We start from the raw sequence: 22,182 nt of genomic DNA on the forward strand, positions 1-22,182 counted from the left end.
ATACTGAATTATGTGAACAACCTTATCTGAGAACGTAAATTGCAATTAAAATTAGAAAAAAAGCAGACACTATTGTTATCAACAACGTATCTTCAAGGAATATGAATCGCTTCGAAACCAGACCAAATTACAGACAAAACTTGATGAAGAATATTCAAAATTGTGGCACCAAAGCGCCATGTCAATTAGTACATCTTCTCCACGTGGAAATATCGTACACGAGACGATTCTGTTTGAAAAAATACTGCTAGTAATGGCACTTACGTGAGACTATTTTCTTTAGTGTTTATGAGAGTGTTTCCTACGGTGATGGTACATTTCCCCCTTTTCCCTACTTCTCCTCTCTATGATCCTAAAAGCACATGAAATAAACCCAATGGTAGCCATGGGATAAAATGTTCTGTAAGGAGCCAAGGCCAACCCACAAAAATAGGAATAGTATCCAGCAACAAGATAGGCAAAGCTCAGCTTTATCTCCCATCTTCGGATGCCCGGAAAAGGAAATACGAAGAAGTTGAACTCCGGCTTTGAGTCACATACACCATGCAGCAGAACACCTATGCAAAGTACAGAATCCAAGAACCACGGCAAGCTCTGACCAATCCCCATTCTCTGTGTGCAAGGATACACCAAAAGAAAGAAAATGTTATGCTAGCAATCAATAATTTCCTCTCTTGTTCTATTTCTCTTTTTGGTTTGGGGTTGGGGTTTGGGGGGGATACAAGATAATGAACATGGGATCAACTTACCTTTGAGATTATAACAATGAGAGGAGGGAGAAAAATAACAAGGGAACTTCAGTTGTTCACCACCAACTATATACAGTAATCATTCCTTTCCTTTTTGTAGGTATGTCTTGTTTCTCGTGTGTGTTTTACGTTTTTATATTTTGTGGTGGCAAGTTTTCTTGTCCTTATTTTTATTTTATTTTTTTGTGCACTGGGGACATTGTGGTTTTAAGGTACTGTTTTCTCACACGACTAAGCATAATTACAACTGCAGATGATTGAGTTGAAATTCATTATGATCGTATACTTGCTAAATAGAGTTTGGGCAACAAAACATGCCTCTACAAGAATTGCTTCTATACAAGTCATATATACACCATTAATGGGGAAATTAACAAGCATTTGCTTTATCAATTTATTAGTGCAAAGTAATGAGGTTCCAAGATGACAAAATATGTACACAAGTCCGTAAAATCCTCTTGGAGAGAAGAAATACCTGGATCCACGATATAAGTGAAGGGACAAACATAAGTGTTGCAAGCAAGTGTAATACAAATAAGCCATGCTGATGATTGAAGATCTCTAATTGGGTATCACCATAGCTTTTTACTGAGTCCAGACTTTTCGAATTACTCTCCTTCTGAGGGAATTGGTTGTTAATTTCACCATCATACTGGGGTATGAGCTGCTCCAATCCACTCCGACTTCCTTTCCCAGATTCTATTAACTCCTTACTCTGGGTATGGCTGCGAAATGAAGCCATCAAAAAACTGTTTACAGACAAGAAGAATTGACTTTAGACAACCTCTGTCATAACAAAACATCAAATTATTAGCAAACCAAAAACTAAATAAACAAGAACATGTAGAATAAATGTAAATTTTATGAGCATAGAAATTGTGTTTTCCAAATTTCTTTTTGAATATACGTCTCATTACTCCTAATTACTTCCTCTTTTTTTTTTTTTCCTTATCCTTCTCTTTCCAAGGATAAATTACTTAGATCATCCCCCTGGTCTAGCGGAACTTATTGGACCAACCCTCTAGTTTGTGAAAATCTTAAACCTCCACTCTACTTTTAATACTATCGAGATTAATTTTATTCATATACGCTCTTCTCAAACCAATTAATTGAGTTGCCTAAGATTCCTTATAAAAGGGAGTTATTTTGGTAGAAGTATATTGAAAATCAATGCAACTAACTTTAATCATTAACAAGGGGAGGTCTATGATATTTCTCAAACTAGAAGGGAGCCCTACTAAGTCTGCTAAACAGAGGTCAAAGTAAATGACTTTTGCTTCTTTTTTTTTTTTCACGTAGTCATCTTTTTTACTCCAACCAACTAGAACTTCATGGAGTTTTTGAATGGTTGCCTTCAACTTTGAACAATTTTCTCATCACATTTGCTCCCAGTATCAATTTTAATGTGAAATGTCTTTTCTTCCCACAACCCCTACCCCCTCAAAATAAACAAAGGGAAGAAGCAATTATCTTTAATTCATTATTTATTGAGTTCAATGAGTTGTGATCAAATGTTTAATCTATTCAAATGCTCTGAAGGGGACACAATTCGGTTAGGAATCGCACAAAATATTGGATATGGAGATAAACTTTTTGTCTGGACAGGAGGACCACAATATCAATGGTCATGAAACTGCCCTCAGTTCTACTTTTATTTCTGGAAAACCCAGTCAAATTAATACACAGCATAAGACCACCACAGAAAAAGGAGAAAGGGCACTAGTTTGGGATGTACCTGGACAGGGCATTGTGGCAACACACAGCATGAGAAATGACCAGCAAAAGAAGACCCAATGCTGGATGAGTGAAGCAAACTAGGGTCAAAGAGACAAGTGTCATAACAAATAATGGGTTGAATCTTATGATCCTGACTACCTGTTTCAGTAAGAAAACTTATATTAAGAAAACAAGCATATGGGAAAAAATTAACTAAATCTGGGATTTCGACAATTACTAAGATTAGAGGACCAGGAATGCAAGATACATTCAGTTTCAATTCCGAAATATAAGTACAAAAGCCAACCTTTTACAAACTCATGCTTTTGCAAGCTACAACATCGCAATTAAACTAACCTTGGATGACAGGAAGGCAGTGAAAAGAGAAGAACAGTTACGTTCCCGTGTTCGCGACCTGCAAAACATTATATTGCTGTTAGCTCAGTTGGTAATGAATTTCTTGCATTAATAAAGGTTTCTGTTGAATTATGTGGCTACCTTAAGAAAAAGCTTAAACTGTTAGAGTAGTAGTCACTTTTATTTATTTATTTTAGGTCTGCATCACACTCCTTGCTTGAAAGTATTTTAATTATTTATTTATGGTTGGGTGGGGGACTAGAAATTTCCCCAGTTACTTGTATGTTGTTGTTGTACTTGTATGAAAATCTTTAATAACAAAATGTGGTATATATATTCAAGAGAGAGGAACTAACCGCTTCTTGATGAATACATGTAAAAATGCACTAACGTAGAGTAACAATTGGGAGGCCGATATCAGCACAATCACCACTCCGTTTGCAGATAAGTAACAGATTGTTGAGACAATGATGAAACTTATGGCTGGAGGAAGAGGTAGAGAAATGAGGCAGGAAAGTGCCAGAGCAAATAATATAGGCAGCAGGGCCAAACATAGAAAGGGCAACGGCATCCGTAAATTAGATTCCACTGCTGAAAGGAGTGAAGGTATAGGCAGGTCAAGCTCCCATTGCCTTGCTTGCCGCATTAAAGCGAAAAAGACAACAGCAATTGCAAAACCAGTAATCTGCACAGGTCCATGACAGCACATAACAATGAATCCAATAATCAGAAAATGCAGAACGAAGCAATAACTAGACAAAGGAGCATGGTAAAAAGATCAGCACCAATTATAAGAACTACAGACATCCAACAAAAGAATAAACCTATTTCACTACAAAAGAAGGGCTACGTCACGATTGAACCATTGATGATATTTTGATATATCAGTCCAGAAACATGCAAACAACTTAGATATTTAGGCTTGTTTCAAGAGAACAGCGTGATAGATGAAGATGTAATTTCTCGAATAAAAGCTGAATGGTTGAAATGGAGAAGTGCTACTGGGCGTAATGTGATAGAAGGATGCTACTAAAGTAAAAGGTAAGTTCCTTTTTTTTAATAAATAAAAAGTAAGTTCTCCAGAACAGTTATAAGACTGGCAATGTTATATGGTAGTAAATGTTGAGTTAAGAAAGTCCAACATATCCACAAGTTGAGTATTGAAAAGATGTGGATGCTAAGATGGATGTGTAGTCATACAAGATTAGATAACATTTAAATTGACCATATTTGGCCGAAGGTGCAAGTACCACGCATTGAGGATAAAATAAGAGTAGGTCACTTGAGGTTGTTTGGGTCATAGTGCTGTGAATGTGTCTTGTAGTTTCTTATTCGTGGAGTTTTGAGGATGTTTGTGATTTTGGATAGGTAGTTCATAGGATTACTCTGTAGGTGTCTTGTTTCTTCTAGTATCTAGTGGCGTGTAACCATATTTGTTGTTTGTTTTTATGTTCTCGGATTGGTTTACTGTTATGTGTCATGGGTTGAGGGTCAATCGGAAACAACCTCTTTGTTTCATATGAGGTAGTGGTATGGACTGCGTACGCTTTACCCTCCTCAAACCTCACTTTGTGGGAATACACTGGGTATGTTGATGTTGTTGTTGCTTGAGATGGTTTGGTCAAGTCCTACAGATGCACCGATCCATTGGTGTGAAACCATGGTGAGAGATGTTAAAAAGGAGATGAGGTAGACCTAAAAGCACATCAAAGAAACTTGTCACAAACGACCTATAATTCCTTGGGATCAATAGTCTTAGTAAGGTTCTTAGAGGGAGAGCCTTGAAGTAATTGGTAAAGTTATGGCATGTGACTAGGAGGTCACAGGTTCAAGCCTTGGAAACAGTCTCTGGCAGAAATGCAAGGGAAGGCTACGTACAATACACCCTTGTAGTGGGCCCTTTCTCGGACCCTACGCATAATGGGAGCTTTAGTGCATCGGGCAGCCTTTTTGATAGTCTTAGATAAAGAATAGAGCACAACGGAAGATAAGTACCCATATAGGTGATATCTACTAGTGGGTAACAAGATTCTTGTTAAAAAGTTTTGAATATCATTACAACTATCACTATTATTTGTATACATTTAATCTATTGTTGCTTTTACTTTGTATGATAATGACATGTGTTGAACTTAAATATGATAGTTGAGAACTCATATAGCCAACCCCAACTTGTTGTTACACAGGAAACATGCATGGACCAGACTTTGGATGATCATAGAACCTTACTCATACAAAGAAAAAGAACAGATGACTCAATATTTCATTTACTCACTGAGAATAAGTTTTTTGCTACATGCTTGGCTATGAGGCTTGATGAAGGACCCGACTGCAATATTTTTTTTGGATAACCGATCCCAACAATACTATACTTCATTCTTAATTCATAAAGGAGTTAGAATGCAACAAAGTGCTTAAGTGATCGTGAAATAAACCACTGTTGAATGAAGAAATCAAAGACATCCTAAACTTTGTGAGGCTGTACATGATTCGTAATAATTTGAATGCAGCTTGCTTAGACATCAACTGAACTGGCCTCGACTAAAAAAATAACTCTAACAAATTTTATCATGAAGGAAACAATGGAATTCAATTCTTAGTAGTGTATACTAAATTCTGTCGTTCTTTTTACAAGTTTAATGTAAACTAGTAATTTAAAGTATATTATACCTTCGCCATTTAATTTTATTGGAGTGATAGCCAAAAAAATGATTGCAGTGGAGTGTGCATTAAATTGATCACTGGATGTCTGAGGTAAATATTAGATTGGTACAGAAAGGTCATGTCACACCTGACAACCAAAATCTGAAACCTTGAAACTTGCAAAAGGTGTACAGATCATTTCATCAGTAAGTCTCACAAGAAGGTACAACAACAACATACCCAGTATCTTCCCACAAGTGGGGTCTGGGGAGGGTAAGTGTACACAGTCCATACCACCACTTCAGAGGTGAGATAGAGAGGTTGTTTCCAATAGACCCCCGGCTCAAGACAAGTCTCACAGGAAAGTGTGCACTAAAAATCGGACTGATAAGGAGTTCTATGTAATCACCCAGACGGCAAGAATTGTGAAATGTTTTTTAAAAAAATATTGGTAACATGTAGAATGTACCCAACTGAATGGACCATGAAAGAATCTCTTCAACGTGAAAGATTTGAATAGTTGGGCATCAAAATAAAATGAGAGATTCTGTGCCACCATCAATACCATATAATGTACCCAACCGAATGGAACATGAAAGAATCTCTTAAACATGAAATATTTGAATAGTTGGGCATCAAAATCAAATGGGAGATTGTGTGACACGATCAATACCGTATAACGGTTTGAAGCTAAGTCGTGATTGACATGTAAGAAATATACACATGAAAAGCAAAGTCTCAGATTGCATGGTATACAAAACTTCCAGCTATGAAATGGGTTTAAAATTGCGTTCACCTCTGAGAAATATAAAAGTGAAAATCTTTTAGCTGCAACGGTTATATTAACACCAATACTTGTTTTGTACGAACAATGTGGATCAATCTGCACATAAGAAGGAAAAACAAAGTCATAAGAGCTAAAGAAACAGAGCAGCAGTCTTTCAACTTTCTAACCGAACAAGAAACTGACGGGTCTGTTATAATACCAGCAACATAACATTGGTCTTTTCTGACCCTAGGCTGGAAGTCCAGAGTGCTGGAGAGGAATCCACAAGAATTGTTTCAGAGAACAGATTAGGGAAAATATGAAGACCAGATGTGACATCCCAAGCAAGTGCTACAGGAGGGAAACAGCGAAGTTTACACAGCCCTACACTCAAAAGAATAAGTTACATTAGCAGCAAAATAAATAACAAAAACTGAGACATTCAGTATTATATATGAAACATTTATTTGGTAAGATAGATACGCGCGTGTGTGTGTGGGGGGGGGGGAATAAAAAATTGGAGGTTTGGAGGCAAACCCTTGAATCTAAGGGGTTCAGGTTGAGCAGGTCCAAGACGGAGTATATGGAATGTAAGTTTAGTGACTTGAAACACGAGGACGGAGTGGTGGTGAGGTTGGATTCCCAGGATGAATGGCGAGATTGATGAGGATATCTCTAAACGTATTGGAGCAGGTTGGATGAAGTGGAGGCTCGCCTCAAGAGTGCTGTGTGATAAGAAGGTGCCCTTAAAGCTTAAAGGCAAGTTCTACAGAGTGGCAGTCCGTCCGGCCATGCTGTATGGTGCGGAGTATTGGCTAGTCAAGAACTCCCACATTCAAAAATTGAAAGTAGCGGAAATGAGAATGTTGCGTTGGATGTGTGGACTTACTAGAAGGGATAGAGTTAGGAATGAGATTATCCGGGAGAAGGTGGGAGTGGCTTTGGTGGAGGACAAGATGCGGGAAGGAAGGCTAAGATGGTTCGGGCATGTGATGAGAAGGAGCACGGATGCCCCAGTTCGTAGGTGTGAGAGGCTAGCTTTGGGTGGTTTCAGGAGGAGTAGAGGTAGGCCGAAGAAATACTGAAGAGAGGTGATTAGACATGACATGGAGCTGTTACAGCTTACTGAGGACATGACCAAGATAGGAAGGCGTGGAGGTCGCGAATAAGGGTAGAAGGCTAGTGCGCGTGTGGGTTGTAACTAGTATTTAGGGAGCTCTGGTGTAGCTGGGTTAGTAATCCAAGGACTGTGTCCATTGGTAGGAGCCGCTAGTGTATGCTACTACTAGGGGGTGTCCTTTTCTTATTTCTTATTTCCTATTTTTATTTTCGTATTGCTCTTATTTTCGTGTCTCTTTTACCTCTACTTTTATTATTTCTCATTTCTTATTTTGGTTATGCTACCCATTCTGTTTCATGTATTACTATGAACTTGTTAACTATTCTTTATCTTGAGCCAGGGGGTCTATCGGAAACCTCTCTACTTCTTTGGAGGTAGCGGTATGGACTGCGTACATTTTACCCTCCCCAAACCCCACTTGGTGGGAATACACTGGGTTTGTTGTTGTTGTTGTTGTAAATACTCAGCTGAATGAACTAAAGAAATTACTTTTGACCTGGTTACTTTTTCTCTAATTACATACAAAGGTGGCTAGTTGAAAGTGTGTGTGATACATGTGACTTACCAGTTATTGCTATTATACAACAACAACTATTTAAAGATCCCTTCAATGGGGGCAGATCAAATAGCAGTTAAAGGGAGGGGAGAAAACATAAACCTCCTTACATTCGTATTGCATTTAATTAGCAAAAGGGATGTGGAACTAACACCACACTTCAAATTCCCTCCAAGAGGTTCCTCAAACATCAATTCCACCAAAATTTATGGAACTTGGAGGGATTAGTGGAAGATGCTGGCAAGTAACACAACACCAAGTGAAATAGCACAAAATGCTTTACTGATTAATAGAAACAGTACAAGATTCCTTATTTTGTCACCTAGGAGAAACCCTTACTGTCAATTTCCAACTCTCCAATTTCATCAGCAGTGAACTCTGACTTTCTTATTCCACAACCAGTTGTTTTGACAGACAATGTCACAGGCATGAGACCCACACTAACAGAGAAAGACAGATTGAGTGCAAGAGGATGATCCTCATTCAACATCATCTCCTGCAAATTTGAACCAAAAAATAACGTATTAAAAGGCAGAAAAAGTTCAAACTCTTTTCCACCCTGTCTAGTTAAGTTAAATTAACCCAACACAAACCTTTACAGAAAACATAGACCAAATCAACGACCCAGAAGATAAGGCTGTTTCCTCATCCTCTGGTTTGAAAAATTGCCCAACTCCCATGGAAGTAGCTGGTGGAGGTCTTCCTGAAACAGCCTGAAAATAATAAAGTAATCATGAGATGAAAAGCCAGGATCTGACAACATTTGACACACAACACAAAGAGAAACAGAAGTTTCCATCTGAAATTTTATTCCAAGACCAAATTTGCACTGTGGCACTACAAAATCTCATGAATTTATATAAACTACTGCAATGAGGATCTGTCAGCAACTCCACCATCAAAGGCAGATGAAAGGTGTGATTTTCTATTTAAAACAAATTCAGAAAGAAAAGGCCTCCCCGCAGATCCTAAATGCCTCAGCCCCTTACTCTACATCCATTTCAAATCTTCAATAGGATGCTCTCTGCGGTGGCTGCCCCACTACCTTTGTCATTAGAAAAAGTAACTCAAAAATATTGAAATCGATAAACTATTGAGGATAAAGCTAGAGAGTAATGACTCGCGAGTCATGACCACGGACAGACAAACAATACTGAAAGGAGTTTTACATAAAATACTTTTATCAACAACAGCAGCAACAAACCCAGTGTATTCTCACTAAGTGATTAAAAAATTATGCACAAAAGACATTTCAATGAGTACTTTCAGCTAAAAGCAATTGCTCAAACAAATATCTTTGAAGCCATATGAGCTATACATACGGGTGGGAAAGTCAATGCTTCGTCAAACCCATAGAAGATTATACACTAGATATTTGTTCGATGTGGTGATCCCAATAAAATTTGGTATCTGTATGCAACAGGACCTCGGAGTTTCTTTTTACCTTGATAAATGACGTAACAAGCATCATTAAAACTACAAGACTGGTTTAAAGATCAGAAAACAACAAAAATATGAATTCCAGGGGCTCAAAAACAAACAGGAAGAAGGAAAGGTATGAACCGCAACACCATTGAATTTCTGAATACAGTAAAATCTTTATGGTTTTCAATAAAAACCTCTCATGTAATCACCTATAGGCTAGCTCATTGACTATAGTGTATAGACCATGCATCTTAACAAGAAACTTTGCTAACAGCAACATCCTACTACATGGAGCTATCAGAAAGAGGTGATAAGTGGGAGATCTGCAAATAAATTTGGAACAACAAGTTTCTAAAAAAGTAGCCTTATTCCATTTAGTGTGCAATGCCGAATGACGAATGCTATCACCAAATGCGGATAATTTAAGAAAGAGAAGGATATATGTTAGTTGGGGTTGCATGTGCACAGATTTGGAAAAGAATACTGTTCATCTATTATTGCATTGAAGATTGGCTTCAGAGATCTGGCCACTTGTTTTCATATTGTTCAACATCTCATCTATGCCATCAAGAACAATGACGGAAGCAACCATGAGTTGGAGAATATGGATGAGGTGAACTGATACAAAGGTACCTTGTATACATCACTGGTATCTCTCTTTTTGTGCATACGGAATGAATGCAATAGAAATTTGTTTTCAAAATAGTGAGAACAACCAGAAAGCTTTAAAATCTTTCTTCACTATTTTTTGATGTAAGGAGAGAATTCCATTCTGTTTAGACAGATGGTAAACAGGACATATGAATGTGATAGGGGGAAAAAAAAAGATATTGAAAAAGACATTTCTGGGGAGGAAGAATACAGAAAAATGCATAAAGCATTTCAGAGAGGACACCAGAAGCTGAAATCTTGGGCTGCTTAACATGGAAAAGGCAAGTGAAGACCTTTTATCTTTTATTGATAAAGTACAGAAAGTCAAGTCCTATTTCATACTATAAAAGATTTAACGGGTAATAAAATCTAACAGATATGAACTATTACAAAGAACTCCCAAGAAACCAGATATCATGACTAAACAGAAGCTAAAGCATATTTGAAAACCCTGTGAACAAGTACCAGGCGAGGTGCCACTGAGATGGTCAGATATCTGAAGCCACGCATATCCTCTGGGTGCAGCCAAAATACAGCAGAAGGAGGTGCCTGCTCAGTCTGAGTACCTGGTTCAACCTATAGTAAAAGCAGCACCTTTAAGAAGAATTTAAATCAAACTATCTCATATAACATCTTATCTTAGGGCATTTGAGACAGAGCACACAACCAAGTACCTGCCTTGGAGCTGGTCCAGATGGAATTTGCACCATCTTCGATGTAACTTCTAAAACCCGTTTATTAATCGGCAAAGTGGAAACTGAAGTTCCTTTCTCGGGCCAGAGGTGCAGTCGTACACCGGAACATGGAGAAAGATTTGTGACAAAAACGAAATGGTTTTTGCCATTAGACCCCTGAGTATGCGAGTAAGATTAAGTTATAAACTGGACAAATACCCTAAATTTTATAATACAGATTCTAGATTGCTGGCATTCAAACTCTAAAAGCAAAGTTAAGGAGTCCCTGAAATATTGTGACCTTTTACACAGAAGAGTCCAAGCATTTAAAAGGGCAGGCCGGTGCATTAAAGCTCCCACGATGTGCAGGGTTCGGGGAAAGGCCCCACCATAAGAGTGTATTTTACGCAGCCTTACCTGGCATTTCTGTCAGAGGCTGAGGCGGTTTCCAAGGCTTGAACCCGTGACCTCCTGGTCACATGGCGGCAACTTTACCAATTAGTTCAAGGCTCCCCTTCAAGAGTTCAAGCATTTGTTTCTTGAGAATAGAGGGAAAACGACAAATCAAGCATGCACGCTATGAAAGATATGAACGATGTGAACTTTTTATAAACAATAAAAGGAAGCTGACCAACTTCTCAATGTCCAACCACCGCCTTCTCCCATCCATTGCTAAAACTGTAACCATGGTTGTCTCGATGTATAAATCTCTTTCAAGTGCATCATCACTCCAATGGATGTTACTAGGGCAAGCATACATTCTGTGTGCTTGAGATCCTGCACCACAATTCACCTTTAAGAACACCAAATTGGGGTTATATTCTCACATTTAGCATGAAATGAATTTTCATATAGCTCAAATACTATATGAGGATCATCCCTTTACTACTGCAGATACATAGAGTTAGAGACTGACTGAGAATACCAGATTCAGCTTCTCCATTTTCAATTGGTATGTGAGGCAGCTGTGGCTGCTTTAACCAATTAAAATTTTGAGGTATCCCACTGTGAAGCATTTTTGTGAAGATTGCCAGCCTTTTTGGAACATCAGATATAGGTTGACCAGTCTCCTGATCTATCAGACTAAGAAGAGTATGTGATACCTGAAAAGTTGATGTTGAAATTCAAAGCTATTTGACTACAAATTTAACGGGAGAATGGAGACTCTTAAGAAAAAATTGACTTACTTGAACAACGAGCTGATTACACCACAAGATAACCTGGTGCTCCATTGACAACCACACATTTTTCATGCCTGTGCTACTAATCATAAAGCCGTGTGTAGGAGGCACAATACCATCAAGTGATTGTAACTTTGATCGGACCTAAATGAAAAGTTATAGAATCTAATGCTAAATATTTAGTGAAGAAATGCATAGCTGTTAGCTGACATAAAGAGAACTGGTGGGGCAGGAGAAAGTACAACAGCAAAAAAACAAAGTACGCAGACAGCAGCAGGGATAATATAAGCGTCCGACGATTGAAACAAAGTATATTAGCAGTTACATAGAGACAAAGGCAAAGGATAACTTAAAGTGAAAGTATGCAAACCTAGAACCCTTCGAGAGAAATAAGACTATTATGAACTAACAGTAGGCAAGATGGATTGATGGAGAATAAGTTGTAGAGCTACTTCTCTCAGCTAGCTAACAGAACAGTGAATTTAACAGAAATAGCATGACAGTTGATAAGTAAAACCCATGATCATAAAAACATTATGTTTATCTAGTTTCCTCTAAATGAACTAACAATCATTCACTTCAAAAAGATATTTTGATTGAAGAGGAAAGTTGAGGTTTCCTACTGGAATCATCAGGAAAGGAAAGAATGGAAAAGAAATGATACAGGTTATAAGCCTTACATTTTTAGTTGCCAACTATAATTCAGATTTTCAACCTTGAACATGTAAAAGCAAATAGCACAAGTACCTGGTAATCATGATAACCACCAGAAATGGAGACGACGACAACATGAGAGAGTAGTGGATCAGACAGATAATGCCCCGATCGAGAAGTCTGGAACTCGTACCCTTTCTTCCATGCGTCATTTACTCGTGCATAATACTGACCAAGTGATGGCTGCAGAGCCAGAGGAGGCGACCTTGGTAAGGCACCACAAAGAAAAAGTTATTTTATAGCATCAGTGTAGCCACATAATAGCTTCCAAGAGTAGAGCAACTTACTGGTGTGGAGAAGAAAGTGTCAGAACAGTTTCAACAGCAGATTTCCTCAAATGTGGGTGGACAATTGCAGCTCTAGCAACAAAACCACCCATGGAATGACCAACCAATATCACACTTCTTGGGGGACTCCTAGACACAGCAGCACCTTCCTTGACTCGTGCATTGTGGCACTCTTTATAATGATCCAAAATCTAAGAGCAGGAAGGTGTAAATAGAAACACAGACATGAAAATTACATGGCATAAAATGGGACAGAGAGGAGTGGGAAGGAAGAAGAGAGGAGTATAAAATGTAGAACAGTAAGTGTTCAACATTCACCAGGGACTGAATTTATTTAATAACAATAACCATGCATATGAAAGGGTAGGCTGTATACATTTTTTTCATTAATATGTTCCCGGGGTATATTTTCCATGTGACTAGGAGATCATGGGTTCAAGCCGTGGAAATAACCTCTTGCAGAAATGTAAGGTGAGGCTGTGTACAATAGAACCTTGTAGTCCGGCACTTCCCTATACCCCGCACATAGCAGAAGCTTTAGTGCACCGGGCTGCCCTTTTTGTGTTCCCAATAAGTTATGTCCCAATTCTCCAGACTTTGCATATTAGAAAATGTAAGTATCACCACCCATGCTTACTAGTTAGAATAAACACGTAACTTTGGATCTTTCCTCTATCAATGTTTGGGAAATCTAACCATGCATCATCAATCTATAAGAACCCTCAGACTTGCAGATAGCCTTTGAAAGGTTCTACAAGTGTATCACCGTCATAACATCAAATAGTCCAGCCACTCCATGGTGCTCTCTTTGAAAATTTATAAAAACAAAGGACAAAACGAACTATATTAAATTAATCAACTTGATATTTTACTTTCATCTTTTACCTTTTACCTTCTCCCTTTTCTGGGAAAACGTCATGTATTCATCACTGTGTCATATTGGATAAACTATGGAATTGCGCAATAAATATTGCCATCACATAGCATCAGTCAAATGTCAATAAAGAGATATTTTACTTGAGTAAGAAAAGTTATACCCTGTGAATGGCATATACAACATAATTTGTGTGTTCTTCAAGAATTCGACCATCCATTGCAGAATGTTCACCCTCAAGATCCACGGCAAACCAGTCAAGCATGGATGCATATTGATAGGGTAAAGGAGTGCTGGTGACATCAAAGTCTACTCCCTTTACGAGATTTAGAGAGGCTTCTTGGTAAAAGCTACGTTCAAGAGGACCTCCTTGATAAGCCCTATCAGATTCTGCAGCCACAGATCTCACCTGTAAAAGCATTTGAAAAGGATTAGGAACAACGCCAAAAATGAGAACAATTAATTCAGCAACGTGTTTAGCACTCATATTATGATGCCAGATAAATTCATATAACAAGCAGTTAAAAACAATCTCTAGCTAAAAGTACGAGTGCTACCTCCAAAACACTTTCTCCAGAATATGTCTATCAGCCAACAGTTGTCGCAGCAAGTAAACTTTTTATTACGTTAGTAAAAGAGATTAACTAAGATCAGAGTGATAAACTTTCCCGTTATCGGAACAAACATTTTATTTCCAGGGTTCAGAAGATGGTGCAACATCGAATCCTGTTACGTTACTTTCGGACAAGGTTTGTCTAAAATGGATAGGAGACAGCAAGTTGTCTGATTGAAGCAACTCAATTTCCAAAATAAACTCCTTGTAAAGCTCTTGGCTTGGAACCAGCTTGGCTTAGTTGATCGAAAGTAGCCGATAAGTATCAAGTGTTAAAAGGCACTTTTAAGTGCTGAAGTTGGCATTAATATGCTGCGATGTTTTGGGTAGCAGTGCTGAAAACCGATAGTCAATCGCTGATATGTTTGGTATCAAACGCTTTTTCGGTTAAAATAACTTAAATGCCTTTAAATCTATTCACACTTGAAAGAAGTTGACTATTGCAAGTGCTGAAAACTGATAGTCAATTGTTGATATGTTTGGTATTAAACACTTTTCGGGTTAAAATAACTTAAATGCCTTTAAATCTATTCACACTTGAAAGAAGTTGGTTATTTCAAGATTCTTGATTCCACATTGACTCAAATACACATTAATATATGCCTCAGTTCACTTTAAGTTTAATTTGATTAGATAAGACTATTTGAATAAAACAAAAACTATTCTATCATAACTAGAGTGGCAGATGATGGTAAGGCCCGTAAGCACAGTCAAGAGAAAGATAAAAGGCGGAATGAGCAAAGAGTGTGTTAGGGGCTTTGTTTCGAAAAGGTAATTCCATAGTAACAAACAATAATAGCAATTGTAGAGAAAACCAAAAACAGAAATAACTTGATTATCAAAAAAAAAAAGTAGTAAAAGAATTGGTCAAAGCAAAGAAGCAGAAACGTCGCATTGATTTTGGCTATTAAGCACTTTTGGTGCTTACCTTAGAATCAATTGATTAAGGTACGCCCCCAAGAAAGGGAAGATCCATAATTGCAGGTTATTTCCACTATTACACGCTTTTACTTGTACCATTGTACGTAAACCGAGAATGTTTAATTGGTTCACACATAAATACCATTTACTTAGACTTCATCAATTACTACCTCTGGCGGTTTAACTATGTAGTCAGGGAGCAAACAAATAGAGCCTTTTCATATCACTTAATTTTGTCCCTAACACAAGTAGAATTACTTTTTAATAGTATTTGTATACTTTACCATGCATTAACCAGAAGAAACTTGTGTTATGCTTTCAGAGTCCCAAAAGAACACAAAAAACAGTTTCAAGAATAAAAGACTTTCTATGTGCTTTCATCAACATACTATGTCCTGTATCTGCACATCTGTCATGACTATATGTACACATATGGTACCTCACTCGATCAAACTGGAATTGGTAATGCACTAAATACTAGTACATTCGCAGATGGAAGATTTGAGACAATTTTAGAGAGACAAATGATGGCAATACTGTTCTGAAGCATTGGAGGACATAAATAAGAAACTTGCCTGTTTGTAGCTTCCACCATTACCAGGGATAAAAAGAACAGGAACTCCACTAAGCGATTTAAGACGATCATCGAAATCAATCTTTATCCATCCTTCATGGTAGAGATGTAATCCATACTTTGCGGACGATACATTTTTCGGTATCGGTACAGGGATGTAAGTAGGATACATGTATGTCATAGTACAACCATTAGCTATAGGTTTTATGATGCTATAAAGACCAGCTAGAGCAATACATATGGCAAGTAGAACCACTGTCACAAGTCTCAATTTCGCTCTACCACCTTCCATGTTTTGGCTCACACTGCCACCCATCCACCACGTCATCTTGATCCACCAAATATATTAGCACATTCACCAGATCTTTGAGCTAAAAAGTGAAAAAATTGGAATTCGGGTGTCTTTGGGAACAACATACAAACAGGATATGTGCAGTATTGGAGATCTAGTTGAAACTTTTCAGAAAAAAGTTAGTGCCTTTCCAGAAAAGGGAAAGAATCCCAATAATAGGAAAGGCGTAGTGAGAGTAGTGGAGTCTTTCTTCTTCAGTTGGAACATGCAATCTGATATTATGTGTAGTAGTGAAGGCAGCAAGGAATTAATTGAACTCCATTTATTGCAGATGATGGGATCTTGTCAGATCCGGAGAGAGAGGGAAAGTGATTTAAAACACACACAAAGAGAAAAATGGAAAGGGGTAGTAGAATAGTAGAAAAGAACGTGGAAAACTGGAAAGGGAAAGAATCGGATGATTGTAATTTTCCTCTTTCTATATTTTGCATTTATGGAAACAGTAGAGAGACTCGACCATATATTCCCTGCATTTCATAAAACTAGTTATGAACTCTTTTGATCCTGCACAATGAATTCATTGAAGATGTATTTTTCAAAATTAACCATATTTTAAAATTTTGAATTAATTATTACTATTATTTTTGTAAGCATTTAATATTAAAAAAGTCTTTTGAAAATGCATTTATGTTTTACCCTCCACAAACCTCAATTATAATTATGGAGTTCACTTGGTATGCTATTGGTGTTGTATTTAATATTAAGGATGGTTTTGAAAAAGAAAAAAAATATTCTTAATTTATTAAATAAAATAAGTATCTATTTTTAATAAGCAAAATAAAATGGAGTAACCAATATAATAAAAGAGTTAAAGAATAGATGAAACTAGCAATTTATAAAAGACATTTCAAAGCATTAGTTTGTGATGTTTTACCATTCACGTCCTTTATTTTTGAGTTGCCTTAATTACTCTATCCGTCGTCTTAATTCTTGTTGGATATTTCTCAAGGACTGAATATAACTTAAGACTTCTTTTTTTTTTTCATCTAAAATAAAATGGATAATTTCACTTTCCTATGTTAATAGAGATTTGGAAAAAGAAATGAAAATATCTGAATATTTTTAAGGAAGATTACTTAAGTGCAGCGTTATCCGCAATGAATGCAAACATTTATTTCTTTCGTTTTTGTTACGTAATTGATTGGAATGTTTAATCAAATTGACATTGAAAATGACTCAAAACCAGGAGCTAGCATGTGTGGAATTTGACAAAGACACCATTGGAAACATCGATCCCCTTTGTGCACTCCAACAGAAACAACTTCTTCGATACGAATTTGGTACAACCACCACCTACCCAATACCCACAAGTGAACTATAGGGTGCATTGGGTGTGGGGAGGGGGAATAATGTTGCTCCGATTGAACTCTCGCCTTCAGAACTATCTCCTTGACAATACAGACACATGAAAGAACTTTTAAATACCCTGTCAATAATTCTTTGAAATTTAAAGCGCTGAAATCCAACCATAAATATAAAGCGGAATACATCTCTTCCATTATCTGCTAACGACAGAGAAATCTCTGATACAGGGAAAAATGTTTACAAGGATAACACATACATGCTTAACTCAAAATAGGAGGAATTCGTGGCTCAAAACTCAGCTAATCCCTATTTTCTGGCAAATCACATCTATTTTACAAAAGAAACATTCCAAGGAAAAAAGAATTGTGATGAAACTTAAAAGCAATATATGGTGAACCTCAAATCACAAGGATCATTTGTCCAAAGATGCTGCTGCTATACAAGACCATCTATCCAACTCAATATGAAAATTCATGACCTCGAAGTGAAATGTGTTTCTTTACCCAGATGGCAATATCCTCAGCACAAGCCTGAGCCTGAGGGGTCTTGAGAAGCATGTCAAGAGTTGCAAACTCATGAACAGCATCCTTATATTCAAGAACAGGAGCATCAACATTTACTTTCCGGAGTTCCTCTGAATAAGCAATAGCCCGATCTCTCATCCAGTCATGCTCTGCTACAATTGTCAATGTTGGGGGCATTCGTTTTAAAGCAGGTCCTTCTCTCCCAGTGACGAGTGGGTTAGCAGCAGGGTGATCCAAGTCAAACTCTCCTTCAGGTAAAAATAATTTCCAGGCAAGTATGCACATCGCCTTGTCATAGAAATAGGAATTTGCTAGCTTTATCTCGGAATGAGTAGGAACATTGCCAATGAAAAATGGATACATCAAGACCTGTGCCACCACCTTGACTGGGTCCAAAAGGTTGCCTGCTTCTACTGCCTTCCGGACCACATAATCAGCTATATTTCCTCCACAACTCACTCCAAGGAGAACACACCTAGTTGAACACATGAAAAAAAGATACAAGAATAGTAAGTTACTAACTATATTTAACAGAATCACGGAGAGACAAAAAGGAAGGATATCTAATTTATCATGGTAAAAGAACGAGAAAGTACTGTTTACGCGTGACCCGAAAAGGGGCACTCATCTTGCAGGAAAGCTGGCCTTGTTCTTTTCAAATGCAAGAAAGTGAAGAAGTGGTTAGAAATAAGTTGCACAGACTCTTAAAAATGTTGCCGCACCTGTGCTGGATCCTCCCAAAAAGCACTATTTTTGGAGGATCCAACACGCACCAGAAGAGTCCAAGCAACGTCAACGTTTTAGTTATACAACTGTCCCGCATGGGTAGTTTAAGGGCTTTTGAAGCGGTCTATAAAGGTATTGAGCTACTCCACCATTGCCTTGGGGATTTGGATTGAATGCTCATCTTTTTCACATGGTATACAGCCAACACTTGGTAAGGCCATTTATCATATTAGTAACCTTTTTTTATTGCTACTTTTCACATTATAAGTAACTTTACTTTCAAGTCCATGTTTTTATAAAAAGATTTAGTTACATGCCAGAGGAAGTGTTTAGTTATATAATTGTCCTAGATGGATAATGTAAGAGTTCTAAATGAAAGGATTAATAGACAGGCTTGGATTACTCCCACACATTGCATTACATCTTAAATTGGAACATCAAATTCTTCCACAAAAAGATGTTACATCAAATTCATAATTATACTGCAATTTAAGCCTAATTCAATCTAAACTTCAATTTTAGGATGACCAAGAGAAAACAGGCCACTTATAGTGGGATCCAAGATAGACAGACAAAAGAGACAATAACAAGATTACTTCAAAAACAATTATATATTTTTACCCACAGCAAAAAAACATTTCTATTCAGAAACTAAATTTGCCAGCCATACCTAACAAAATCAGTAGATTACCCCTAGTAAAATGTTTTTCTTTCCAGCAAATGATATAGTAGCCATTTACAACACAAAATGCAGCTGTCTCTTTATGGAATTCAACTCGCATCCATATGATATCATAGGAAAAAGCTAGAAAATTGGCAGGTAAGCGTTCCACTATTCATGAGGCCCAAAACTAAGCATTTGTATCAATAATATTGGTTGGCTCTACATGGTCACTGCACCTAACCTTGAATGGATGTACGATCTAATAATATGGATTCCACCGCATTATTCAAAATTAGATTGTGCTACATTAGCTTCTCATTCTTCATAACTATACTTGTGACCGACCACGTCTCTGATCAAATCTCAAATAAATTACTCATTAATGCAATTACTGAAACAGATAAAACAAAGGTTCCGCCATTGCAACCTCGATGGATCTCCATGAATTCAAAACTAAAACTAAGCTAACACTATTGAATAAGACAATAGGACCAAAACCAACCTCGATGGATCTCCATGAGCAGCCAACCAAGGTTCCGCCATTGATGCTCCAAAGGCATCTGCTATGTGCCCGTGAGAATCAGTTTTTTTCATATCTGTTCCACCACGTTTATCCCCCAAGGACTTTCTACATTCAGCCAAATTAGCCTGCTTCGCCAGCCAATGCAACGCCTTCAACCCATCCTCAAATGCTGCTGGATATCTATTCTCAGGCGATAACCTATACCCAACCGCTAAAACAATGACATCACAAAGCTTTGCAATTCTTCTACAAAAGAAATCATTCGAAACAGAATCATTACTCCCACTCACAAATCCTCCACCATGAAACTGCAACATAACCGGCAACTTCCTACAATTTTTACCGGAAGGAGCATATCCTCTATAAGCCCCATTTTCAGATTTCAAAGCGAGATCATCCACATTACATCCATAGCTATTTCTCCTAAAACTATTCCTATAATGATTATCCGTCACATTGTCAGTCGTCGCCGCACCATAGCTATTTCGCCGCAGATCGGATCCCGATAAAGCCTTAACCCTAGATTTCGATTGTCCCCTCAAATCCGAATCAGGGGAACCTAGACAAGTCTCGGGTAGAAAAATCCGAATAGAAACAGAGGTGGTGGGATCTATATGTATGTCCTTGGTGGCAACGCCGTCGGTAAAAGAAGGATTTGAAGCAGCCGTAGATTCCTCATCTGGACGTGACGTAACGCCGAAAGAAGTACCCTCATTGGGATCATTTATAGGGATTTGGCTTCGGTTCTGTAACCGATGCTTTAATAAAAACTTGAAAAAAACACTGTATAATTTCACCGCCACGCTTGGCATTTCCACCCAACTCCCTCCTCTCCTTCCCTGTATAATCAATCCACACTTCTGGATATCACCCTCCTCCCCCGGCCCCACCTGTACGACTTCCGGGTACCGTACGATTAATTACCTAACAAATTCCATATGAACGGAATTGAATTGATTTTAGTTTTAGGGTTTTGGGGAAAAGGCAGAAGGGGGGATGGAGATTGCTTTGATAGGAGGGGAGAGGGGTGAAAAAAAGGCCTGAATTTGGGTAAGTGTAGTGAGCAGGAGTAGTAAAATGATGGTCGTAAGGAATAGGCGTTGATATAGCGAATCGAAACTGGTAAAATGCTTATGGAGGTATGATTAGGTATGTTGAATAGCATTTTCTTGAAAATTGGGACTAATTAATTATCGCCGCCTGCGGTAGCTTTGTCTCATACTTAATTAATACTACTATTACTGGACAAAAAGTTCTTGCTTTAATAAACTCTTTTCAATTTCATTTACCTCTTGCCACATCTCGCCAAAATTTTACTTAGAGTTATATTTTATTATTAAATTAATTTTATAAATAATATTTTAAATTTTTTTAATCTAATTATTATTTATAATTAGTTAATAATAAGAATAGTATGCAAAAAAAAAATAATAAAAATATCTCAGATAAAATGAATGAATAAATTAACAAATATATTTTTTACATAAAAATTAAATATTCGCTTTTACTTGTCATTTTTTGACTTGACACACACCTATTAAGAAATATAATAAATAACATGATTATTTTATTATAGTAACTCTATTAAATGATGTTTACGTTGTGTCTTAAAATTAATTTGAAAAAAAAAATTAATGTTAAGAATAAAATAAGGAAAAAAAAATCTAAAAACAGAAATTCAATTAGAAAACTAGTAACAAATAAGGGGAGGATGGTACCATCTTAATTTACAATCTTACTATTCTAGGTACAATGAAAAGGATATGATGCTATTTATTTGCGTGTTGTACAATCTTACTGTCCCAAATTAATTTGGTAACATGTTTCATTATTACTTATACGACTATACAAATAGTGTGCATAGTAACATTTACTTAACTCGAATATTAATAGGCTGCTTAATATTTTGTATTGTTACTTAGAGGGTAGTCGGCGCCTCCAGATAACTTTGTATTTATAGATAGTGTTGCGTCTGTCTGTTGATTATGTTGCGTGTTGTTCGCTGCAATTGCATTAACATGATTATTATTATAGGACAACCAACTGAATAACAGTGAGCCAATACGAGATTAATTACATGTCATTTACTGCATTATTGCCAATGCTTTACGTCCATCAATCAATCTCTTTCACTTTTTCTCTTGCAAGTTTTGTGGGCTTGAAAGTTGAAGCTAGAAATAAAATTGATACAATTATTAAATTAACATATGCATATCCTTGTGAATCGGCTCTCTCCAAACCCGCACATGCGCATGGCGATAGCTTTA

General features: G+C 37.3%; 2 protein-coding genes across 5 annotated transcripts; both read right to left on the reverse strand.

Moving 5' to 3' along the window:
• Positions 1–75: 75 nt before the first annotated feature.
• On the reverse strand, positions 76–16,678 carry LOC107860723. Of its 4 annotated transcripts, none has more exons than XM_047407627.1 (18): positions 15,823–16,678; positions 13,877–14,122; positions 12,840–13,030; positions 12,586–12,757; positions 11,845–11,982; positions 11,583–11,760; positions 11,289–11,434; positions 10,658–10,834; positions 10,449–10,559; positions 8,501–8,620; positions 8,247–8,403; positions 6,452–6,615; positions 6,262–6,348; positions 3,179–3,507; positions 2,823–2,880; positions 2,485–2,624; positions 1,225–1,474; positions 76–612 (listed from the first exon to the last, which is right to left on the reverse strand). In XM_047407627.1, the coding sequence occupies exons 1-18, from the start codon at positions 16,147–16,149 to the stop codon at positions 280–282; spliced, it is 3,324 nt and encodes a 1,107-aa protein (XP_047263583.1). In that variant the 5' UTR covers positions 16,150–16,678; the 3' UTR covers positions 76–279. The 4 variants fall into 4 exon arrangements, with proteins under 4 accessions (XP_047263583.1, XP_047263582.1, XP_047263580.1 ...); XM_047407626.1 differs by having other exon boundaries at positions 11,574–11,760; positions 15,823–16,676; XM_047407624.1 differs by having other exon boundaries at positions 1,225–1,498; positions 11,574–11,760; positions 15,823–16,676.
• Positions 16,679–17,648: 970 nt separating this feature from the next.
• Positions 17,649–21,187, reverse strand: LOC107860728 (probable carboxylesterase 16). Its single transcript, XM_016706189.2, has 2 exons — positions 19,895–21,187; positions 17,649–18,477 (listed from the first exon to the last, which is right to left on the reverse strand). The coding sequence occupies exons 1-2, from the start codon at positions 20,725–20,727 to the stop codon at positions 17,937–17,939; spliced, it is 1,374 nt and encodes a 457-aa protein (XP_016561675.2). The 5' UTR covers positions 20,728–21,187; the 3' UTR covers positions 17,649–17,936.
• Between the last annotated feature and the right edge of the window lie 995 nt (positions 21,188–22,182).

The sequence above is a fragment of the Capsicum annuum genome, chromosome 2 (assembly GCF_002878395.1).
Source record: "Capsicum annuum cultivar UCD-10X-F1 chromosome 2, UCD10Xv1.1, whole genome shotgun sequence".
NCBI lineage: Eukaryota > Viridiplantae > Streptophyta > Magnoliopsida > Solanales > Solanaceae > Capsicum > Capsicum annuum.

Excerpts from the sequence above, each read along its gene's own strand:
- LOC107860728 (XM_016706189.2), bottom strand. The coding sequence starts at position 20,727 with ATGCCAAGCGTGGCGGTGAAATTATACAGTGTTTTTTTCAAGTTTTTA. Across the intron at positions 18,478-19,894 it reads GCTCATGGAGATCCATCGAG|GTGTGTTCTCCTTGGAGTGA; the intron begins GTTGGTTTTGGT and ends GTGTTCAACTAG.
- LOC107860723 (XM_047407624.1), bottom strand. The coding sequence starts at position 16,149 with ATGACGTGGTGGATGGGTGGCAGTGTGAGCCAAAACATGGAAGGTGGT. Across the intron at positions 13,031-13,876 it reads TTGTATATGCCATTCACAGG|ATTTTGGATCATTATAAAGA; the intron begins GTATAACTTTTC and ends TCCTGCTCTTAG. Across the intron at positions 1,499-2,484 it reads TGCCACAATGCCCTGTCCAG|TTTTTTGATGGCTTCATTTC; the intron begins GTACATCCCAAA and ends GTCTGTAAACAG.